This window comes from Mesocricetus auratus, unplaced genomic scaffold (genome assembly GCF_017639785.1).
Source record: "Mesocricetus auratus isolate SY011 unplaced genomic scaffold, BCM_Maur_2.0 Super-Scaffold_100004, whole genome shotgun sequence".
In the NCBI taxonomy this organism is placed as follows: domain Eukaryota; kingdom Metazoa; phylum Chordata; class Mammalia; order Rodentia; family Cricetidae; genus Mesocricetus; species Mesocricetus auratus.
Genome location: NW_024429189.1, coordinates 96,005,942 through 96,031,350, shown reverse-complemented (window position 1 = coordinate 96,031,350; position 25,409 = coordinate 96,005,942). Strand labels below are relative to the sequence as shown.

Genomic DNA, 25,409 nt, shown 5'->3' with positions numbered 1-25,409 from the left:
AGAACTTTGAAGGCATTTTGGGTTATGCTTTGTTTGTTATGCTTTCTTTTGTCTTTGGAATGTTTTCATTTATTGTCATTTGACCATCATCTGACACTCTTCCTCAAACTCATAATTTTTAGTTTTTCTGATGCTTTTCCTGTGAACTTGTTAAGCCTTTAGCTTAGGAATTTTGTGAACACCTGGAGATAAAGACTCTGAAGAAAAGAGGCACTTGTTCTCTCCACTCAAAAGTATGGCAGTGTCAGGGGGTGTAGGGCGTGGAGGTCTTTGGCTACAGACATGCACTAGGGGAACCCAGAATGCTAAGCACACAGGGTTGTTCCTACAAGGGAAGGAATGCAAAACCTGTTTTCCACCAAGAAGGTTGGAGTGGACATGCTTTCTAGCCTGGTGACCTTTGCACAATCTATGTGGCCAAAAACTTTCTGGCACTGGGCCCTCCTCTATACCCAGTCTCATAAACTTTTTATTCTCGGTCAATCTATAGAACCTATCTTTATGGAAGGTGTGACATGCACTTTACAAAGAGTTTCGATGTAGTCACATCTGATCTATATCTAGCTGAGTTTGTTCCTCAAAGAGATTAGGTAAGCTTTGTTGTGTATGTAGGACTGAGTTGGTCATCACAGAATAGTTTTCACTAGATTGTGCTGTGTTTAAGTACACCTAAAATAGACAACTCTGGGTCAGACTCCCAAAGTTTGAACCAACACTGGCTCTTGGGTGATGTTGTGCTGAACTGTCTTCTTGCCTCCTATGGCTCCTCACTCTACTGCCCATGAAGGTCATAAAAATCCTGTGCTGGATAGCTTTATATCAACTTGACGTAAGTTAAGCCATCTTCGAGGAGGGGATTTCAATTGAGAAAATGTCTCCATAAAATCAGTTGTAGGCAAGCCTGTAGGATATTTCCTCAATTCATGATCAATGGGGGAGGGCCCAGACCATTGTGGGTGGAGCCGTCCCTGCTGGTAGTCCTGGGTTCTTTATGAAAGCCATGAGAGCTGGGAGGTTGTGGCTCATGCCTTTAGTCCCAGCACTTGGGAGGCAAAACTCTGTAAGTTTGAGACCAGCCTAGTTAACAAGAGCTAGTTCCAGGACAACCTCCAAAACCATAGAGAAATCCGGTCTCGAAAAACTAAATAAATAAATACATAAATAAACAAATAAATAAATAAATAAGGAAAGCCATGAGATGCAAGTCAGTAAGCAGCACTCTTTCATGGCCTCTGCTCTCCTTCAGCTCCTGCCTCCAGGTTCCTATTTGAGCTCCTGTCCTCACTTCCTTCCATAATGATGAACAGTGAAAGTGTGAGCCAATTAAACCCTTCCCTCCCCAACTTGTTTTTTGGTCATGGTGTTTTACTGAAACAATAGAAATCCTAACTAAGGCAGACTTTCCCTGGGAACACCCCAGGATGTACAATGGAAACTCAACAAACCCCATGCCTGGATCAGAAAAGAAATGTTATTGGCTTGCTGAGAAAGACACACAAGGAACTGGTCACCCAGCATCTTGAGTAACCTCTTGCATAAATGTGCAGGATAACCTGAAACCCAAATTGAGAAGATGGTCTGGGGTAAAATATGAAAAAGTCAATCCCAAAAGCAGCAGGTAAGACTGACCTAAAATACATATCCTCTAGCCAGCATTGCCTGTCAAATATATAACAAGGTTTCCCAGAATGAGGGAATGTTTAGAGATAAACTTATGGGTACTGCAGCCAGCTTTATGTATAATTACAGACTTTCAACTTTCAGGTATTTGGAAAATAATAGGAAGATGTAATTAGTTAAAAACCTGGCTTTAAGTTTCCCTCCATGGAGAACATTTGCTACTTCTAAATTGGTGTTTCTGCATACAGAACTATAAGTCCTAGATATTAACAAAAGACAATGAATGAATAGCCTACTTTAATTGGACTTTAGAAGCTTCTGAGACAGAGGTGCTCAATCTGTGGGCCATGACTCCTTGGTGTCTAAGGACCCTTTCCCAGAGGTCACCTAAGACCACAAGACTCATAAGAGTAGCAAAATAACAGTTATGAAGTAGCAATGAAAATGATTTTATGGTTGGGGGTCAGTACAGCATGAGGAGCTGTATTAAAGGGTTGAAGCGTTAGGACGGTTGGAGAGAAGAAACACTAAAATTGATAGTTTACAGAAAATGAACAGAAAACATTTGAAAAATGTAACAGGGCCCTAAATCTTAGTAGGGTCTCAGCCCTTAACACAACTGATTCCATGATGGAAGTATCATTCAGGCCATAAAACTTAGCATGTAGACAGCACCACTTGTCAAAACAAGCAAACAAACAAAGACCTAATCCATCAAAGCCCATAGTTCTGGGAAAGTCTCTAAATGTACTAACCTTGCATTTGGCTTCTGTAGTTCCACCTCTGGCTAACTGTTCTTGTTAAGTGAAATACATCAACCCAGAATCTGGTTTTTGTGCTTAAAATTTCACCCTGAGAAAGGTTCTGGGCCACTCTGGGATTCCAAACACCCAGTATAGTAGCTGGCTAATAAAGACTTTCTATTGACTTAAACTTATGTCAGAGCAGTTGTCTCTGGTGGATATCCCACAACAAAAACAGCATCAGAATTAAAGAATTAAAGGTATTGGAGGAACAGGAGACCAGAAAGAAAATCTCAGAGAATGTGTCAAAAGTAAAGATAAATACTGAAGAACCCAACACATCTCAACCCTCTGCTGCCATCTGTCCCTCTGTCCCCTCGCCTCCTCCAACAGAACTTCAGCTTCCTCCTCATTTACTACCCTTCTATCCTACTCTCTCCCTAGAAACTCCCAGAGATTTATGCCATGCTCAAGAGGAATCAAATTCTATAGTAAAAGGAAAATAGTACAGCTCCTTTAAAACTAAAACTGAGGAGGAGAGGGGTCTTGGATACTGTCTATACTCCCTGGGCAAAAGTAAGTGAAATCTTTGCCTATGGGCTTCTCTTATTACTGAAAGTTTTCCTTGTCCCACCTGGTCCCGCTGCCCTTGGGCCCCAAATAAACACACAGATGCTATATTAATTATAAAGCTGTTGGCCCATGAGTAGAGCTTCTTATTGACTAGCTCTGTCTTCATTATTAACCCATTTCTATCAGTCAATGTGTTGCCACAAGACTGTAGCTTACCTGGTAATGCCCTGGCGTGTTGTTACTCCTTCAACAGCATTGTGACTCTCTATGTGGCAGGCCCACTCTGCCTACATTTCCCAGAATTCTCCCTGTATCCTAGACCCACCTATCTTCTTGCCTCATTGGCCGAACAGTGTTTTATTCATTAACCAATAAGAGAAACATATATACAGAAGGACAACCCCCATCATTCTCTGACCCTTAGAAAGAAGTTCTAGGATGTGGTAAAGAATCTCATGTAACTCTATTAGCACACGAACCAAGGTGTTTCTAGCCTATATCAATTAATCTAATTATTGTTTTCAGGGAGAAAGTCAAAAGAATGGTTTTTGCTTGGAAGAGTGGAAACCCCACCTTGAGGACTTTTGTAAAATAGATGCAGATACTAAAATGCTAGCAGTAGGTTAAGAAATCATCTTTCTGATCTTATACCAAAATTATTCCCACAAGCTACTGATTGGGCCAAAATAATACAACAATGTAAAATAAGACCAGGGGAAATTGTACCTGACTTCTATGTCAGGTTTCCAAAAACATCAGAGTACTCAGGAATTCTCCCTCAGAATGTTGAGGGTCACAGAAATGATGTCTAGTTCCTGGGCTTTGGCTATGGTGTGCTTTGGGAGCTTTGTCCCTGTGTTATATGGCATGTTCCCTACAATTGAAACATTCCCTACAAATGAATATTTCCTCTAGGAGGGAAAGGGAGACTCCCTAGCCATAAACAGGAGAGAAACAAAGGATATGCCTGAGAGAATAAGACAATTCTTGAAGGCCCCTCCCCAACAGTGTCAACAGGAGTACAGCTCCTGGGTAAAGAGATGTATGTCTGGACCATAGAGTGGCCACAAGCTGCAGAGTAGCTCTGGAGTGCAGGGTTTTGGGAGTCATAACCCATGTTGGGTAGGCTTCCTAGTGATGCAACTGCTTTTGAATTATCCCTGCTCCTTGTAAGTAACCCTAATCCATACACATGTTAGTAATTCCAATAAAAACTCATTAGTTCTCCAAACTAGACATTGGCACAATCATTACTTTAGTCTATTGTGAGATCCCTTTCTTGAGTGAGTTGATTTTCCTTATTTTTCCACAAATTGTCAAAAGTTTTATATACAGAGTTATGAGATCTGTCCCTCTCACAATTTGTGAATCAGGATAATCAAATGCATTTGTCTCCTTAAGTTTGTAAAATAGTTCATACCATACCATGGGCTTTTAGATAGATTAGATAGATGGATGGATGGATGGATGGATGGATGGATGGATGCTAGATAGACATGAATGGATAGATGGATAGATAGATAGGTTCAGACAGACAGACAGACAGATAGATAGATCACACACACACACACACACACACACACACACACAACCTACCAACAGAAGGTTCAAGAATGCAGTAATTTTTGAGTCCATGAGGCTGGATGCCTCAGCTGGTCTTTGCTATGTGTTGGAATTCTGAATAAGTAGGCTCCAATGCCAGCAAAGGAATGGATTTTCCAGTGAAGCAAGCTGGCAAAGAGAACAAGCTTCCTTCTTCCATATCCTTTATATATGCAGCTATCAGAAGGTCAAGATTAAAGGTGGATCTTCCAACATCAAAAGATCTGGATAAAAGTGGGTCTTCCCACTTCAAATTATTTAATTAAAAAAACCTCTCACAAGTGTACCCAGCCACTTGGGTTTAGTTAATTCCAGATGTAGTCAAGTTGACAATCAAAAATAGCTACCTTCTGTCCACCCCTTGTCAACTTGACACACAATCTATCTTCTTATGTCATGCTTAATTTCTAAATGAAAACAATAACCAGATCATAATTATGCCTAACACGGTATAACTATCCCATGTACAATAACAAAAGCATTATATATTTAACTAAGTTATAATTATGGCTGATATAATTGTCCCTCATACAACCACAAATGCATTATAAATTTTAGAGTAGGGGGAAATGTCTCCTGAGAGACATTCTTTTAGTATCTCAAACTTAAATATGATAACCACTGATATTCTCTTACTTGACGGTACATTGCATGATAAAGAAATTGAAAGAAAGCACAAATATCTGTATAAATACTTCTTAAACTATGACAGAAGCACTCAAGTCAGTTATAATCCTCAATTCTGCAACTGGTCACGTGGCCTTAGCTTGTATTTATAATTACCATCCTCTTCTTTCCACTCTTCAGTTTCTCTGCCCTTAGCAAGCACCTTAGCAGATCTTGGCTCTTTTCCTGGAGAAGTAACCCACACCTTCATTGCTAACGGGTCTGTGCCCTTTGTCATCCTGCCTGGATTAGGTTATGACTCAGCTCCACTGTTCCAACCTTGGAGTTCATGCTGAATCTTTGCTTCTGGAGCCTCTTGTGGAGACCCAGTACCCCAGAATGAGTTCTTCCTTTACACAGGCCTCTCCACTCCCTCCCCCTCACTCACCATCACTCTGCTGGAGGAAGCTCAGGTTGTTCTCTTTCCATTTTATTTCCCATTAGGTTGTCTCTTCTGGCTTCCTCCTTTCTCTCCCTGATCAACAGGGAATGAAGATATAGTCTATCAAACCTATACCAGAAGAGAAAGGACCCATTTCTTCCTCCTGAAAGCTTGGGGTCTCTGAGAGTTCTCTTTCTTGGAGCACCCTGCTTAGTTGAGTGGTAGTAGTTAGAAGAACTGGAGAAATTTCCATAAAAGTTTCCCTTTCAGGCTGATGATTCCACTCAGTTCCCTCCCACATTAGTTGAGTGGACACACTGGAAAAGGGAGATGGAGCGTGGCCTGAGGGGGCAGAGAAGGCAGGCTTGCTTCACCATCACTCTTAAGGACACACCTGACACCAAGGGGCTCCTTTTTTTTTTTCGAGACAGGGTTTCTCTGTATTGTTTTGGAGGCTGTCCTGGAACTCGCTCGGTAGACCAAGCTTGGTCTCGAACTCACAGAGATGCACCTGCCTCTGCCTCTCGAGTGCTGGGATTAAAGGCGTGCGCCACCACCGCCCGGCGGAGGCTCCTTATTATTATGGTATTTCTTCTATGCACCTAGGACACACAACATCTTTCATGTTAAATTATTTTTCATAGGGGATAAAGATAAAAAAGATCAGTTAAGCCGGGTGTTGGTGGTGCACGCCTTTAATCCCAGCTCTCGGGAGGCAGAGGCAGGTGGATCTCTGTGAGTTTGAGGCCGGGCTGGACCGATAGCCTCCAAAACAATACAGAGAAACCCTGTCTCATAAAACCAAAAAAAAAAATCAGTTAAGGTTGGAGCTGTATCTTGGAAGTAGCATAATTACTTAATATGCATAAAATCATTAGATCAATTCCTAGTACTACAAACAAACCAAATCAAAGTCCCCACAACAACAAAGCAAACAACTGAGAAGTCAGATATAACAGAGTAAAGGATAGAGAGAAATCCAGAGGAGAGCCTTTCCCTATCAGGTCAGAGAAACAGGCTGCTATGTCATGGGTTTATTTTTCTGTAGCTTATTATATGATTCTGAGCAACAGGCAATGCCCAGGCAACATTTATGAACCCAGTTAAATGGAGACCAACGGTTGGATTCTAAAGTCCATGTTCTATCTTCATCGTATCTGGTTGTATTGACATGGTTCACTCTACTTGCATTTCTGGGACTCAGCATCCATTCTATATGGCCAGAGGTTGTCCCAGGGATGTAATAGAGCAAACTCTGAGTGACGGTAATGTCTCCTGAATGTATTGGTCTCTCGAGGAATAGGGAGGCTAAGGCTCAGTACATCAGACTCCAGCTCTGTGTCTAGAAGCTGGGATTGAGCTCAGTCCCTCCCTAGCCTGGCTTATGGGGTTCCAGAAAATCAGCACCCAGGCAACAAGATAAACTTTATTTGGCTGTTGTCTTGAGGGATGGGGAGAGAGATCTTAGCCACAATGACCACTTCCCTCACTGTGGCTCAAATTTCTGCCCAGGCTCTGCTAAGTGTGGGCAGCAAGGATATATAGGGCAGCCTAGGTTGGGAAGAGACCAGCTCCAGAGGTTTATGGGCTCATGTAGAGCTTCATCCAAGCTTGTCACATGAACATTCCCATCATGGATACTACACTTTGGAAGGCTCTGGTCCTGGGGCCTCTTCTGCCAACACTTCTGCTGGTATTTGCAGGTGAGTCTTGGCCATGGAGACATGAAGGTCAGCACTCCAAGGTGGCAAAATTGTGTTCTAGACAGGAACTGAGTCCCAGGGAACCTTCCTGGGCTGTTTGTACCTTATCCATACTGTAGACCTTTTGGGGACAGGGAGGTAGTGAGAGCTCGGGCATCAGAGGAAGAACGTAATGCAGAGGTGGAGGCTAAGAGGCCTGGTGGCAAGGAAGGAGCCTGGGTTCTGTGATGTCAACTCCAGACTTCCTGGCTATCATGTCTAGAAGTCTGAAATTATATGTAAGCATATATATACATATATAATGTATTTTATAAGTATATATATAGAGAGAGGAGAAGGGAGAGAGGGAGATGGGAGAGGCAGGGAAGAATGCAAGAAGGAAGGAGAGAGAGAGAGTGAGAGAGAGAGAGAGAGAGAGAGAGAGAGAGAGAGAGAGAGAGAGAGAGAGAGAGAGAGAGAGAGAGAGAGAGAGAGAGAGAGAGGAATAAACCCAAGTAGCGAATCCTGGATCCAACAGCATCAGGTGAACTTTCTAAGCCTTCCTTAGTCACAGACAGACAATGTGACTATGAGCAAGTTCCTAAACCTGTCTGAGTCTCTGCTCCCCAGGGAAGTGAAGGCAACAATCCTATCCTTCAACATTTGGGCTGTGGGTGAGATGAGCCCCTATATCTGGAAGTGGTTTCTAAGCCATCGGGTGCTATGTGGAAGGTGTCAGAGCCCATGGTACAGTTCTCTGCCATCTGTCTTTCTCTGTCATCGCAGCACTACTTGTCTTCCTCTTGCAACTTGACTTTGAAAAAAGGGTTCTTGTTACTGGGACCCTAGAATTTAGCTCACAGTCTGAGCACAGTAGGGGTGCAATGGCACACAACATGGCAATTAAACCACTGCTCTGAATCTCCAAACACTGTCTCCAGGAGGTGGGCAACCTTTCTTACTCCAGAGGACAGACCCTATGATAGGAGTAGTGAGTGCTTTGTCTCAGTCCTGACTTCATGGGGCTGAATGAAACATACTTGGGTGGAATGTGCTCCTGTTTTTTAGGTTGCTTCTATTTCCTATGAGAATAGAGCAAAACTGAACATGGTTGAGCAAGTATTGGGGTAGGGTTTTGAATCCTTGGGCATATGCCGAAGAGCAGTTTAGCTGGGTCATGGGGCAGATTTATTTTTAGCTTTTTGAGAATTCCCCACAGGGTTGTTTTTCTCTCCACCAGTTTTCAGAGGTACAGCAACAGTTTGCAATCACATAAATAGTAACTAAGGGTTTACTTTTCCCCACGTCCTCACCTGCCTTTGTTGCTAGTTCTTGATCTTAGCCGATCAGCTCTGAGCAGGGTGTAACTGTAGCTTCACTTACCTTCTTTCTTAGTTGCTTGGTGGTGTTAATTTCTCCCTTCTCTCTGGGGCTTGTTTCCAGTATTCTGCGGGGCTTTTTTGATGAACATAGATTCTTTTAGCTTGTTAGTGTGATGGAAAGGCCTTCATTCCATGGCATGTAGTTTTACTGGGTACAGATGCCAATCTAGATTGGCATTTGTAGTCTTTTAGAAGTTGAAGATCATTACTTCAGGCTTTTAGATTTTCCACAGAGAAATCAGCAGTTAATATGATGGGGTTTCCTTCATATGGGAGTTGAGAATTTTTCTCTTTTTGCCTTTTGTACCCTCTCTTTGTTCAGTATATTTAAAGTTTAACTATAACATGCATGCTTTTGGTCTTGTCTATTTGCTGGACTGTGTGTTTCTTGTATTTATATGGTTGTAACTTACCTTAGTTTGAGGAAGTTTTCTCCCATAATCTTGTTGAAGATGTGATCTTTGCCATTGACATGGGGTTCTTCTCTTTCGTCTATTTCCATAATTAGAAGACTTGGTCTTTTTATGTTGTTGTATAGTTAGTTTCTGAATGTTCCTTTTATGTGCTTTAAATTTTTATAATTATTATTTGCTTGAGTGTTCTAGTTCCTCTTGATCCATTCTATTTGTAAAGCTTTTCCCTGGGGTTTCTAATTGTGTTATTATTTGATTCTCTTTGTTACTGCTTAACTTTTCTTCAACATTTCTCTCTTTACTGAATTCTAGATTTTGTTCCTCATTTCATTCAGCTACAGATATTTTCTTGTGCATTTATTGCTTTCCTCTTCAAATCCATTAAGCTGTGCTTTTGTATCTTCCTTAAATTTCATGATTTATTTGATAAAGTTTCTGATTGTTCTTTTTAAGTTCTGTGTTCTGGGATTCAACTCTGTAATTCACCCTGGAGGACGTGTATGTGGGACTGGTGGGTATGGGGACAGGGAATACTTTATTGTCCTTTCATATTCTTGTATGTTTTTGTGATGTTACCTGGGCACATGGACTTCTTTCTTTGACTGTATGCCTGTTGTGAGATTCTAGGCTGCATTATATTGTGTCAGTGCAGGGACTGAATGAATGGAGGCAGGCTAGAAATACCTGGTGTTTGATTGGCTCATTTAGAATTAGGTCTGGGAATGTGGAGATGAAACAGAGATGGCGTGAGTCAGGGGGACTCAGTATACAATGGCTATATGTGAGGTAAGTATCCAGAGACATGCCTATAAGTCTAGACATAATACAGGGGCAGGTGGGGACCAGAGGATGTCCTAACCAAAAGGGTGTGTAAGGTGTGTGTCTGAAGCTAGTGTGAGGACTTGAGGATGCAAAGGTGATGCACAGGCTGCATATCCAGAACTAAGCTAGTGAGTCTGGGCACGGTGCAGGGGTAGGAGTGGGACAGAGAAAGCCAGCAGGAAAAGACGGTGCAAGCTACAGAATTAGGCCTGCACATGAGGAAAGCAATGCTGCAGTCTTGTAGTAGAACTTTTTGCTGAAACCTCCTAAAGTCTTGCTGCCTGACGCAGCCAAAGAGCAGTACAGCTGGGTCATATGGTCCATTTCTTTGGCACATGACCAATCATTGCACCCTCTGTCCTCAGGCCCAGAATGACATTACTGTGTCTTCTTTCATACATGGCTTTGATTCATTCCTCAGGTGTTGTGGGGTATGTTGTTGTTGTTGTTATTGTTTTGTTAGTTTTTTGAGCCAAGGTTTCTATGTGTAGTCCTGACTGTCCTGGAACTCACTCTGTAGACCAGACTGGCCTTGAACTCACAGATATCCACTTGCCTCTGCCTTCTGCGTTCCGGGATTAACTTCATGCACCGTTATATGCACACTTTTTTTAAAAGCTCAAAATGTCCTTCTTGACCACGCTTTCAGAAGGACTCCTCATTGTTTTGTGGCTGCACATGCTGAGTGTCCTGAGGACATTCACTCTCACACAGCAGTCATATTTCATTTTCTGTTTACTTCTTATGGTTCATTCCCATTCTCCTCAAAGGCAGGTATCAGAGGTAGTGTATTCTCCTTTGAGCATGTGTGCTAGGAATGTATTTTGACTTGAGTGAGCCATTGCTCTATGTCTCTGGAAGTGTGGACTCAGGAAAAAGGACAGTTTTCACTACTCATGGGACAGGCCTTGGTAGGGGTCACTTACTGTTGTATATCGATTCCTCCAACAATGAGAAAGTGAACACAACTGGTTTTTGGTTTTTTTTGGTGTTTGTTTGTTTGTTTGTTTTTTGTTTTCTCAGCTGGGAAGCCTTTCATCTCTCTGAAGGGCCCAGATCAGAGGACAACCACTTCAAATTTAGTGTCTTTTAACTGCACCGCTGGCCCTTTCAGCTCCCAGAACCTCAGACTTGACTGGTTGAAGGACAATAATAAACACCTAGCCTCAGCCCCACAAATGTATATCAACGAAGATGTTTACTATGTCACAAGCAAGGCATAGGTGGCATTGGCCAAACAAGATATCTTTTCTCAGATCACCTGTGAAGTCACCCACGCGGACCTCAATGAGCCCCTAAAAGTAGCCATGAATCTTTCCCAAGTGCTCCTAGGTGAGTGATCAGTGAAATATGTGCTTGGGCCACACTGGTAGCATGGAGGATTTGCTGAAGGTCCCATTTTACACATGGGGAATAGAAATTGATCATTGTCAGTGTTGAACACATGAATATGGGCTGAGATTCCACAGGCTGGCTAGCTGGGCTTTGATCTTAGCTGAATAATTTCCTAGACTGCAGAATATTGGTCATGTGTCTTAAATATTCCAGGTCCCAGTTTCCCTAAAAATTTGGAATGAAACCAACACGTATTTTGTGAGTTTCCTCTAAATATTAAACCAGCTTTTCCTTCTAGAACACCAAGAACTATGCCTAACACGCTGTAGGTTGTTTATGAATGTTTGACCTTGCTATTGTATAGGCCTATCATCCCTCTATAAACATGTTTGTCCTGTTTATTATCATTGGTAATGTTTAAAAGGTTCTAAATATATATTATTAGCTGGAGCTTGCAATCTCAGCTCCTTGGCAAACAGGCAGGTATATAACAAGTTCCAGGCCTGTAAGGATTAACACTGAGTTCAAGGCCAGCCTGGACAACTTAGTGAAATCAAATAAAATTAGTGGAAAGTGGGGCTAAGGACCTACTTCCCTTGGTGGAGTGCTTGTCTTCTATGCAGAAGACCCTGCGTTCTGGGAAATCTTCGGCATTGTGTAAAATATTATTCACTTAATAAATAATGAACAGCTGCTGTGTGCCAGGCACTGTTGTAGGTGTTGTGATTATAGAGTCCCTGATCTTGTGGGACAATTCACTTTAATAATTCCCATAATTATACGTCATGATATGGAATGTTTAAAACTCTGACCAGATTAGATATCCATATATCTCCAGCCTCGTTTCATGAATACTTATACTTGTCCCTATTTATCTTACATGAAACATACAAAAATTGCTCATTTAAAAAGAGAGTAAACTCATGAACTCTCTTCACTCGTGAACTCCACAGCACCTGTATAAGAATTTTGCAAGATCAAGCCACTTGACATTCCAGCATGGAATGGAGGTCCTCATGGACCCCCCCCCCTTTCCCTAGCTGTGGACCTAATGACAGTTGGTAGTTGCTGAAAGAATGAGAGTGAGTTTTCATTAAGGGTGTGGTCTTGGCAGGGCAAGCATGCTCCAGTGTCCCAAACCCATGAGTATATAAGCAGCACATATTAGACTGGCTGGGTTGTAAGAAAAGAGGGGCTGAAGGAAGGGCTCAATGGTGGTAGAAGGATCAGGAATTCAAGATCATCCCTGGCTACATAGTGACTTCAAGGTCATGTTTTATATTTTTGGTTGTGAGCCTAGCCTTCAAAGGCTAAGCTATCCCTCCAGCCCCACTAAATCAAGTTTTAACAAAATGACTGAGAGTCCTTGGGACAGGGAAATAAGACAGTACTTAAATTTCCCCTCTGTTTACCTATTTTTCCTGCCTAGTTATCCCCACACTGAAGATTACCACGGAACCTCTGGAGATCCATGATCATGGGCATCAAAGAGTGAACCTGACTTGCCACATAAACAACTTCTACCCCCAAAATGTGGAACTCCTCTGGATTAAGAATATGGGCAAGATCCTGACTCTGGAGGTCCCTCAGGCCACCAGAAACTCTGTTGGGACATACTCTCTAAAACACACCTTGCAGGAAAAAGTCACATTGAATGAGAGCACCCAATTTAGCTGCTGCGTGTTCCCATATGACCAGAATCCACTGGTGGTCAACATCACCCTGGGAGCTCAGGTCCCCCGTAAGGGTAGAAGTGTGTGCCTTGTCCCCTTTGTATCCTCAGGGTATTGTGGCTGAAGGGCTAGAGACTCAGGGAAACCCTTCATGAAAGTGGAGACAAGAAGCCCTTCCTGGTGAGAATGCTGTTGCATGGCTAACCCCAGCTGCACCCCCTTCTTCCAGATCCTTCCACCATGAAAGGACTCTCCTTTGCTGCACTTACACTATTGCAGGTTTTTCTTCTTAACCCTTGGTTGCAAGACATTGCCAAGATTAAAGGTATCTGGACTCCAGATATTCTCTGGGAAGACAACTAACTAATCAGGACAGTGAATTTAGCTGGATGTTTCTGGAAATTAAGTTTGAGGAGCTCAATAATCATTGCCTCCCTCAGCTAAGAAAAAGGGTCACACAAAGTGGGTGTAACCCCCCTGTCACTCCCTTCTCTCTGCTCCTTTTATTTTTTTTCCCATGCACACAAGCTGCTGGTGGTAATTTCTTTTATTTCTTCCCCATTTCAGTCTTTCCAGACTCATACTATTTCTCCCACAAGGGGGCACTGTGGCGCTACAACCCAGAGCTTCCTTTGATCCAGCCATGCTTCATATAAGGGAGGCAAAACTCCTGTTCTGAAGCAGTGGTGTTGGTGCAGGTGCACAGTCAGGGAAACATAATACTAGGTCAGGCATGGGCAAGGCCTGAGTAAGGCAATGTGTGAGCTTTTCTTTACTGTGCATGTGGGCTCTGTGCAGTATATTGCAGAGCAGGTAGCTGCTACAGAGAAGTGGAGAGATGCCAGGCAACCAAATAGCCCATTCCCACAGCAGGCTTCCATCTTGATTTCTATCCAGCTCTGTGGCAGAACCAGCCTTTTCTGGTTTCTGTGATAATTCTCAGAGGTAATGATTCCACAGACCTTCAAATTTCTTTGGGTCCTATTTTGGTTTCCCAGCAGAAATAAGAAAAATATCCACCTAGTGGGATGTACAGATCTAGGTAACAAACTCCAAAATAATGCTTTTTCATGGAAAGCAAGTTGCATTAAATTTTTAAATTTTTTTCTGTTTTATTACTATTGTGAGAATTTATACCTGACTACTGTGTTTACATCATTTCAACTCCACACTTGCCTCCCCAACTACTCCCATGGCCCCCATTCCCTCTCAGCTTCATAATCTCCTAATTATTGTTATGTATGTATGTATTTATGTGTGTATGTATGTATGTTTACTTAAATAGATATGACCTGCAAATATCTCTGTGGGAGGGTCTCTGGTTTGTACCCAGGAATGAAATCACTATTCATGTGGTAGTTCCTTTTGTAATTATTTTGGGAAATCTCAAAAAATAGCTTTCTTTGATGGCTGTATTAATATGTATTTCTGCCAACAGTAAATAGGGTACCTTTCTCTCCACATGTCCTCCAACATTTGTTTTCAGATTCATCAGTGATAGCCACTCTCACTGGGTTGAGGTGGTATCTCAAATTAGTTTTAATGTACATTTTACTAATAGTTATTGGCCACTTGTGCCTCCTTTGTTGAAAACTTTCTGTTTAGTTCATTTACCCATTTGTTGATTGACAGTTTTGTTTCTTTGGTGTTTAAATTGTGCTGTTCTTTATCAATTCTGGATTTTAGCCCATTGTCTGAAGCTGGTGAAGATTCTCTTCCATTCTTTGGGCTGTTTGCTTGATGATTGTTTCCTTATTTTTCTGTCGTTCCCCCTGTTGATACTTGGGATTGGTTCTTGTGCTGTTAGTGATCTACTCAACAAGTTCTTGATCTCCAGGTATCTTGAATATGTTTTCTTCTGCAATTTGAGTTTCAGGCTTTAAATTAAGGTCTTTGATCTATTTTTTAATTGATCTGTCTACAAGGTAAAAAAATAAAAATCTAATTTAATTCTTCTACGGGTGGAAAACAAGTTTTGCTAGCATCATTTATTGAATAGGCTACCTTTTTTCAATGTATAATTTTACTTCCTCTGTAAAAATAAATTAAGCATGCATAGCTTTGACTTTTTATTCATGGGCCTTCTATTCTTTTCAGTTGGTTCCCTGTCTATTTTATACTAGTACTATGCTAGTACTTTATCACTATAACTATGTGCTATAATTTGAGGTCAGATATTATAAAGAATTCAGTGGTGTTATTACTCCTTAGGGTTGCTTTGACTATTCATGGTTGTTTGTGGTTCCATATTAATCCCTTGCATTGCTTTTTCTAAATCTGTGAAATATGACATCAGAATTTTGATACGTATTATGTTAAGTCTGTAATTAATTTTGGTAGTTTAGCCATTTTCACAATATTCTACAAATCTAGGAGCATGGAATGTCTTTCTATTGTCTAGTATCTTCTGTGATTTTCTTTTTCAATACCTTGAAGTTTTCATTGTAGAAATCTTTTACTTCTTTGTTTAGATATATTCCTAAGCACTAAATATTTTTGGAGTTATTTTGAATTGGGATACCGTTTTGTTTTCTTTCTTTTCAGAATTATTTCCTTTAGTTTTTGAGATCATAATATAATTTCATCATTTCCCTTTCCTCCCTCCAAACCCTTCTATATAATCCTTCTTGGTCTCTCAAATTCATGGCCTCTTTTTTTCATTAATTATTGTTATATGCTGTACTAGCCAAGGTTCTCTAGAGGTACAGAACCTATGGGGGTGATTATTAATGTATATATAAAGGGGGGTTATTAGAATGACCTTCAGGTTGTGACCTAACTATCCCAACAATAACTGTCTACTAACGGAAGGTACAAGAATCCAGTAGTTGGTCAGTCTACAAGGCTGGATGTCTCAGTTAGTCTTCCATATCCACCGGAATCCTAAAGAAGTAGACTCTAATACCAGCTAAGGAATGAACTTGTTAGCAAGTGTGGGAGCGAGCAAGCAAAGAAAGAGAAAGCTTATTTCCTCCACGTCCTTTATATAGGCTTCTAACAGAAGGTGTGACACAGATTAAAGGTAGATCATCCCACCTCAAAAGATCTGGATCAGAATTAAGGAAAAAAATACTTCACAGGTATAGCCAGTCATTTGGGTTTTAGATAATTTCACATGTAGACAAGTTAAAAACCAAGAATAGTTAACAACCATCACTTGTGTATGTGTGTGTGTATACATATATTTTTCTGAATACATGACATATATACTCCTAAACACATAAACACAATCTGCTCAGTCTATATGTTGCTTGTAGATACATTTTCAGGGCTGACCATTTGGTACTGGGTAACCAACAATACTCCCTCCAAGACTCAAAGACTAAGAAAAATGTAAATATTAGGCATGAGAAGCCCCCTTTTGAGTTGTTGATCAAGACACCCCAAAACATACAGGCTATTGCTATTGTCTTGGGTGCCAACTACCCAGGGCTAGTAAAGTCATAGATTTTGGAGAACCTACAACCACACTTTCTAAACTATCATAACCCCTGTCTGCATTTTAAATATTTGTCCTTGTACACAGGTGAGTGTAGTCCTCACCCCTCCATCAAGGAACCTTCTCTTTGCAACAGATGTAGACCATTAAGAAAACCACAATCAATAAAAATACAAAGTTGTGGAGTCCAGTCCTGATGGCTACATCTATAAAATGGCTTAACACATGAGGCCTGGGGGACACTGTGAAAGGGAGTGAAAGGATCATAAGAGCCAGAGTATTAGGGAGTTCACTATGAGATTCTGTCTCCTAGAAATGACAGGAGCTATACTCATAATGCTTTGCCAACTTGACTGACTAAATATGACCTAACAAAGATAGTAACAACCTACATGCTAAAATGGATGAGGAAAAGACCATGAGGCTTGATGCTACACAAAGAACTACAGGTAACTAAGGAAAGCTAGGAGTGGAAGAAACAGTTTTCCCAAGGAAAGAGCATACCAATGTTATGTAATTCTTTCTGAGAGTACTTTTGGTATAAGTGAAGACTACTTTTTAAAATGAATTTTTGTGTTCTGAAATGTTACTGTAAACTTTTATTAGGTCCAAAAGTTTTCTAGAAGACTTAATAGAGTCTTTAAAGAATCATGGCATCATTGTTTGTTTTCTTGCAAGAGATAGAAAAGGGGTAGATCCAGATGGTAGGGGAGGTGGAGAGGAAGTCGGAGGAGTGGAGGGAGGGGAAAGCATAATCATGATACATTGCATGAAAAGAAAATCTATTTTCAATAAAAGAAAAAAAGAATAATATCATCTGAAAGTAGGGATAATTTAACTTCATCCCTTCTGATTTTTTTATCAATTTCACATCTTTCGTTGATCTGAAAGCTACAGGTAGGACTTGGAGCATGATACCAAATAAGAGAGGGGAGAGTGATTATCTTTGTCTCTTTCTTGATTTTAGAGGAAACACTCTCAGTTTGTCCCCATTTAAAACTATGTTAGCTTTAGGTTGTTGCACATAGCCTTTGTTATTTTGAGATATATTCCAGACTTTTACAAGTTCTTCTGGAACTTGAAATACATTATTCTAGGCTCATTTGGCTTTTCTTATTTCCATTGTGAAGTCAGATTTTATTCTGATGGATTCTCCCTTATATGTGATTTGTGCCTTTTCTCTTGCAGCTTACATTTAATGTTTTAATTTTAATATGCCTTGAAGAATTTCACTACTGGTCCCACTCTGTATTCTGTGTGCTTCTTGTATCTGTATGGCTTTCCTTAATTTGGGGAGGTTTTCCTCTATGACTCTGTTGAAGATCTGGTCTATGCCATTGACCTCAGATCCTTCTTTATTTATGACTATAATTCAAAGATTTTGTCTTTTCATGACATCCCATAATTCTGTATGCTATTTAAATGTTATTAAAATATTTGTTCATATTATTTTCTTGAGTGGTCCAACTTTATCTTCAGATTCTGATAATATAGCTCCTATTTTGTCCATCCTACTTGTAACTCTTTTTCTGAGTTTTGTAATTGGGTTGTTGAGTTTTTCAGTCCCATTTTTATTTCAGCTTGAGTTTTCTTTAACATTTCTATTTTTTTTTACTGAATTTAGTTTTGCAATTCTGGATTTTTTCTTGTTTTGTTCATCCCTGCATTTGTCTTTTCTTGAGTATCTTTCAGGCATTTACTAATATATCCTTTAAGTTCATTTGGGCTGCCTGTGTCTTCTTTAAAAACTGAATTCTTCAATAATGTTTATATTTTTTCCTTTACATTTTTGTCTCATGGTTCATCTAGGTATCCTTCAGTGGGAAATATTTCTATAGGACCACTGATTGTGGGGGCAAGGCATGCCATCTTGGTCATTCATAGTTGTGTTTTTGCAATGTGACCTAGGCATGTGGATTTCTTTCCTTGGTTGAGTGTCTGAAGTATGAAGTATGATTCTTTCCTGCTTTCATACTGAGATGGTGCAAGAACTGTGACAAGAGCTAGACTTGGGTTCTGAGATGGAATGGTTAGTGTTGATTCTTGGTAGACTTACTAGGAAGATCCACTGTGATAGCTGTACTTCTAGAGCCAGAACTATGCAAATGGGCTAGGGAGAACTCATCAGGAAAATCCAGTGGGTGACTCTTGTTCCCAGAACTAAACCTGAGAGCATAAAAATGTCACTTTCAGAGTTATGAGACTTTTCAGGAAAAAACAATGTATGAGTTACCTGTGTTTATTTTTTTAAAGATAATAACACTCTCTCAGATCCTCTGAGATTTTAGTGTTGTCATTGATACTTGAAAGTGATTACCATTCATCAAACATTCAACATCAGCTTCCTTAAAACCCCAAGAAATAAGATTCACCCCACTTTGCTAATGAGGAGTCAGACGCATGGGAAGTTAAGTTGCTGGTGTGTGCATGCATGTGTGTGTGTGTGTGTGTGTGTGTGTGTGTGTGTGTGAGATATACAGATGTAGTTTGAGTGGACCCCAAAATCTATGTTGCCAGCCTCTCCATATGACCTGCCTGAGCATTAAGAGATCTCTCCTTAGCAATGACTAAAGGAAAGACTGAGTATAAGGTCAGAGGCCTAGACCCTGGGACTAGACTACCTGGTTTTGAACTCCTGTATGTGCCACTGATTATGGACTTGGACATGTTCTCCCATCCATTGCTGCCTTCCTTTTAGTGTTGTGAAAGTCTCTGTGAGCTCCTATGAGCCCAGTTTTGTTTATTCTGTGTGTTTCCTTGTGATGTCTTTGACCGCTCTGGCTCCTACAATCTTCCCTCCCTCTCTTCAGCAGGATTCCCTGAGCTTGGCCTAATGTTTGACTGCAGGTCTGTATCTGATTCCAGCAGTTGTTAGATGAATCCCCGCTGGTGGCTGTTGGGCTAGGGACCTGTCTATGAGTATATCAGTCTATCGTTAGGCAACATTACATTATCATTTTTTCTCCAGTTGTGTTAGGTTCTATCCTAGGTCTCTGGGCCATTCAACATCTGGGTCCTGGCACTCCAGGCAGTATTGGGGTGGGCTCACTCACATGGCATGGGTCTCAGACTGGACCAGTCATTGGTTGGCCACTCCCAGGATCTCTGAGTTACCCATACCCCAGTACATCCTATAAGCCAGACAGACTGTAGGTCAAAGGTTATATGGATGGCTTGTTGTCCCAATGCCTCCACTGGTAGTCTTGCCTGGTCACAGGAAGTGGCCAGTTTAGGCTATATATCCTCTTTTGCTTGGAGTCTTAGCTTGGGTCATCCTTGTAGATTGCTGGGAGTTTCCTTTGCACCAGATTTATACCACACCCTGAAATGACCCCCTTTCCAGTTGGCTCTTTCAGTACTCACCCCCCACCTCACCCCACCCGACCCCTCATGTTACTAGTTCCACCTACCCCCAGTCCACCCACAAAATCTCTTCTATTTCTCAGGGAGGCCTCTTTACCCAAGTATTTCTTATATAATTCCCTGGAACTAGGACAATTGTGTAAGAAAGCAAAGTCATTGAGCGTAGAAATGTTCACAAATGAGCAGATTGCTTATCAAATTAGCTGTGGTTCCAACCTTTCATTGCTCAGCACCTTCGTCTCCAGCAAGATTTTCTGTTGTAGAAATGTCTTTGGTCTAAAAGCAGGACTTCTGGGATCACACCCTGAGTCCCTTCAAGTTGTAATAATAAGGATTTTACATTATCTACACTAGACCAAGAGCTGAAATCTGTCTAATTTAGACATCAGAGAGCTGATTTGGCCTTGGAAAATGTCTTAATTTCAAAATCTCAGAAACAGAGCAAAAACAGCATACGCAAAGTGTGGTTGGCTTTGATGTTGGCATAGAGTCCAGAATCTGGACCACCCAGCCTTCAGTCCAGTGTGCTGTTTCTACCATGCTGCTACCTCATGTGAAGACACTGTAAAGGATCATAATGGGATTTCCAACCCTGCACCCATTGTCTGCCATTGTGAACACATTGTATTGTATGCTGGCAACTCCGACCGAATCCATTCTAGAAGCCATTAGGTCCTAATTTCAGAAGACTAATGGTTTGGTTTGTCACTGTAATATAATGTAACTTCTGTCTCTGCTTTACTCCCAAGAGTTGCTACTTGAGACGCTGTACTATTTAACTTCTCCAAACTGAAGAGTTCTATTTTCTACTTAAAAAAACTTAGTATCTTTGTCTCTAACACTTAGTGTCTGTGAATCTTCAAGTCTTAGAATTATCTAGTCATGGAGTAAGCCAACTGTTTTTGTAATTTGCTAAACGAATTTGATACATTTTCTATAGCTCAAAATGAAAAGAAGAAATACTGGGATGTCTCTTCTCAACTCATCTTCCCAGCCATCTATCCAAACCTGAATTCTCACTCTCATGCCACTGTGCACTTCTCTATTCCTGCACCTACTAACTGATACCCAGATCCTTATTTGTAGCAGGCACTGGCTTGGCCCCTAGCAAATGGCCCCATTCTCAAAGGACTTCCAGTAGATTTCCTACAGTAATTATTTGCTTTAAATGGATTTTTGTCTCAGTTCCTCCTTCAGTGAGAGTGTTCCAGTCTTCAACTGCCCCAGATTTGGTGGCTGTCACTTGCCAAGTACAGAGATTCTATCCACAGGAAGTGTATCTCACCTGGCTGGTGGATTGCCATGTGCTCAAGAGAATAGAGCAAACTACACCTAAGAGGAATGAGGATGGGTCCTACACTCTGGAAATCTCACAGTCGGTAAACACGTCACTGCAGAGGCCTGATCAAGTACTCACGTGCAAGGTAGAACATGAGGCTCAGCCTCCCATCCAGGCCAGCATTATATTGTCTATGACACCCTGTATCATGTCCAAAGCCATTGGGAGCCTAAGTAAGTTCACCTCTTCTCTCTTGGGCATATCAGGGTCACCTTGATTTCCTCGTTGCATTGCAGAAGACCCTAGGAAAATAAAGAGTTTCATAATCATTGATGTCTTGTCCAAATTGGGAGTCTGTGGTTTCTTGAATAGGCAGACTGGTCTCCAGCCAGTGGCTTCCTGTAGAGTGACCACCCCGAACAGTTCTTCCATTTCTACTGGGAGAACATTCTGTCAGTTCAACCTCTTTGAAAATGCCCTAGAGAAAGTTTAGCTTACTGCTGATTCACTAGTAACCATGAGATGTTTGTCACTAAGAGTTTGGCTTAAGGTAGTCCTAGGAGTATTGGGGTAAGCTTGCCTGTACATTGTTCTGTAATATTTAAACAGCCATGTCTGAGAACAGCCTTATGCTTACTCTAATGATAATTATTTCTATGTAGTTACTTCACAAACATATATCCTTTGTTCACCAGTCTACTTACCTGTAATAGTGTATAAATCAGTTTCTATTTATAGAATCCTTTGAGGATTAAATGTTAATATACAATGGATATGTAGTTGATATGTTGTCTACACTAAATTTAAGCTGTTACTACTATTTAAATTTATGTAAAATTGTTTTCAAATTAAATTTTAATAGTTATAGTTGTGTAAATTTAGGCAACACAGTCAACCATCTCTCAGAGATCCCATTTCTCCATCTATAAGATGTTACTAATAATGCCAATGTTTGAAGATTACAACAAAGGTTACTTTAAGTAACCACTAGACCATGGAGACAAGGGATTGATAATATTCATGTTGTCACATTGACTGATGAATGTCAGATCTTTAAGCAGTGTGTGTTGTAAAAACAATTCAAGATAAGTTTCACAGGTTTCTTATTTCTGAGAGCTAACCATAGAACAATGAACCCAAGAATGGAATCAGAATTGGGAAATACTGGGAACTCCCTGGCTACCAACCTCAGATAGATCATTTCAACTCACATAAGCCCATTTTTTGGCATTTTTGCCCTGTGTATTTCAGGTTCAGAGAAATCTGTCCATATTTTTGTGGCCTTCCTCCTATGCTTCAAGGGACTTCTGGTGCTGACTGTACTCACTATCTACATATATAGGCGGTGGAACCTGTAACAAGTGAGTTTGAAAATGGGCCTTAGTCCTTAAAGAACAAGGTTGCAGCCTTGGCCATGGGTACGAGAGGACTTAAGAATAAATACACAGAATTCACAGGATATGCCCTTCAAAGAGTCCAACAAATGTTCCCTGGTGTCAAGAAGAGATTGCAAGTATCTCTTTTTTCTCCAACTATCATTTGGAGTTCTTAGAGGTTCCTAACCCTGTGAATTGTGTGGTATCCTGGAGTTGAAAATGTTTCTAGTTATGTTCCTTGGGATTCTGGGTATAAAAGTTGAAAGTGTGTAAATGGAATGATAATTAAGACCCAAACTCCAAAGAGTCTGCCCACACATTAAATTTTCCTGTGATGTCAACCAATAAGACATATCCAGAAGAATGGATGTACCAACTGGTGGAAAAGATGACTGCACATATGGAAGAGAGGCCAGGACCCAGAAAGAGGTGTGAGGTGTAATAAATAGAGGCTTCATTTCTGATATTGCTTTGATAAGGAATTCAGAACAGAGAGAGAGAGAGAGAGAGAGAGAGAGAGAGAGAGAGAGAGAGAGAGAGAGAGAGAGAGAGAGCTGGCCACTACTTATTGTGTATTCATCAATCAATAGAATTAATACATGAATGAAGAAACAAATGAGAAAATGATTGTCCCACTTCTACATGGTCTGTAACATGTTGCCTTCTACCCTCTCTAGGGAGCTCAAATGGAGAGAAGATTCAAGGACCTGTTGATGATGCAAGACTCCTGTTCTTCACTCTTCCACCTTCTCCACAGATGTGCTCCCTCCGTACATTGTCAGACATGGACTTGGGTTACCTAGGGATGTTCCAGCCTCGAAATGCTGAACTTCAAATGAGCTCTGTTTACACCCAAAGGCAATTCAATGACAAGGAAAACAGATGTTCACTGTCTCTGATTGTGGTCAACCCTTAACTTTCCAGTTTTCACTAGTATGTAGAATTTCTTACAGAAATTTAAGTTTATGATTTAATTTTAGCAGACACAAAACTTAAAATTACTGCAGTGTTAAAGAAGCATTTTTCTATCTTTAAATGGATAAAAACAACATAAAGTATCTCTGGACTTACTATAACATTTTGCAAAATGTTAACATTTTGCTCATGTCTTCAAGTTTCTTTTAAACATTGCCCTGCATTTGCTGGTTTTCTTTTTCAATCATGGTATTATACTGTTATGACATGCATAACCTTTAAACATCATATAGTATTTTTGCTTTTATTTTTCATATCTATTATATTGCATTTAGCATTGTGAAACTTTATTTCATTTTATACTTAATGCACCCTGTAAATTTATTAATGTTGAAACATATAGCTGTTTTATTCATTTTGCACTGCTGTGCAGTCTTCTCTTGTAACAGTATGCCATATTTTATTAATCCATCTCACAATGGACACTGAATCTTTGTTCAATGCTTTTGCTATTACAGTTTTGTGACATTCTTTTCTTAATCTCTAAACACATGGGAGAATCTTTCTTGTTCCTCAATCAGGTTATAGAAAGCAGCAGTGTAGGTAACATTTCCATGCTTTGTTACCTCAAAAATAAAATCTCAATTTTTGAACATGTGTTCTCACTCTCTTAGTCTCTCTTTCTCTCTTTCTCTCTTCCTGATTATGATGGTCATGTATGTATAATAGGTGTCAGTGACCTTTTATTCTCTACAAGGTTAGGTGATCCAATATAAACTGATACTTGTTTCCTCCTTTACTACATATTAAATTTCTATAATCTGGAGCTGTGTTGATAAGCACTTTATTCCATTAATCTACATGTCTATGTCTATCAAGACTATGCTGCCTTAGAATAGTTTTATAATTTTTGTTGACCTACATTTTCTCATTCAAATTATTGTGGTTATTTATTTTTTATTGTTTCTTTGTGGCTGTGCTTTTATATTTTAAAGGAAATTATTCATTGCATAAGCATTCTAGAAATGGCATCAAACGTGCTCCTAAAATATCAGTAGAATCAATGTGGCTTAAATGTCATTATAAAATGTTCTTTTATATCAAAACCCTCACAGTTGAAATTAGGTAACCTAAATAAACCTAACCAGGAGCATAAATCAGAAAGAAATGAATGTTAGTAATTGTGGCCACATTTACTTTTTTCCTGATTTCTATTTTTTTATTCCTTGGTAATTTTAATTATTTTCACCACTCTTGATCTGTGCTTATCCTCTCTCTCTTCCACTAAAACTGACTTGTGGTTTGAATGAGAAATGTCCATTGTTGTATGGGCCGGTTTAGGAGGCACGGCCTTGTTGGAGAAAGCAAACTGCTGGAGGCAGTCTTTGAGACTTTAAGGTCCATGATGCTTCCAGTTGGCTTTCTCTACTTCTTGCTTGCATTTCAAGATGGGAGCTCTACGACTCCTATTTCTGATGCTATGTTTGCATGGCCTCACTGCCATCATGAACTCCGTCTGGAACCATAAGCCAAAATAAACTCTTCCTTATATAAGTTGCTTTGATCATGGTGTTTAACTACTGAAATCATGAAATTGGTATGCTGATTAGCTTTCTATCAACCTGACACAGGCTGGGTCATTTGAGAAGAGATAACCTCAACTTAGAAAAAAATGCCTCCATCAGATTGGCCTGTGGTCAAGTCTGTGGGGACATTTTTTGATAAATGATTGATATGGGTGGGTCCAGCTTACTATGAGAGGTACCACCCTTGAGCAGGCTGCCTTAGGTTATATAAGAAATGTAGCTGAACAAGCCCTGGGCAGCAAGCCAGTAAACATCTTGACTCCATGTCCCCTGCTTCAGTTCCTGACTTGAGGCCCTGCCTTGGCCTTTCTCAAAGATGGATCTTCGGGGGGAATTGTAATCCAAACAAACCCTTTTCTTTTGGTCATGGTGTTTTATCATAGCAATAGAAAGTAAACTATGAAAAGTAAGACAGAAGTTGGTACCAGAGAGTGGATGTTGCTGTGAAGAACAGGCTAGAATCATCTGAAAGGTGGGAACCCCAATTGAGAAAATGCCTTAATAATATCCAGTTATAAGGCCTTTTCCTATTGATGATAGATAAGAGAGGGCCCAGCC

General features: G+C 40.4%; 1 protein-coding gene across 1 annotated transcript; it reads left to right on the top strand.

Moving 5' to 3' along the window:
- The first annotated feature begins 7,219 nt into the window (after positions 1-7,219).
- On the top strand, positions 7,220-22,332 carry LOC101825390. Its single transcript, XM_040744990.1, is given in 7 exon segments — positions 7,220-7,289; positions 10,909-11,217; positions 12,650-13,009; positions 13,123-13,218; positions 20,130-20,259; positions 20,768-21,207; positions 22,226-22,332. Coding segments are annotated over 7 exon segments (1,512 nt in total).
- Positions 22,333-25,409: the final 3,077 nt, after the last annotated feature.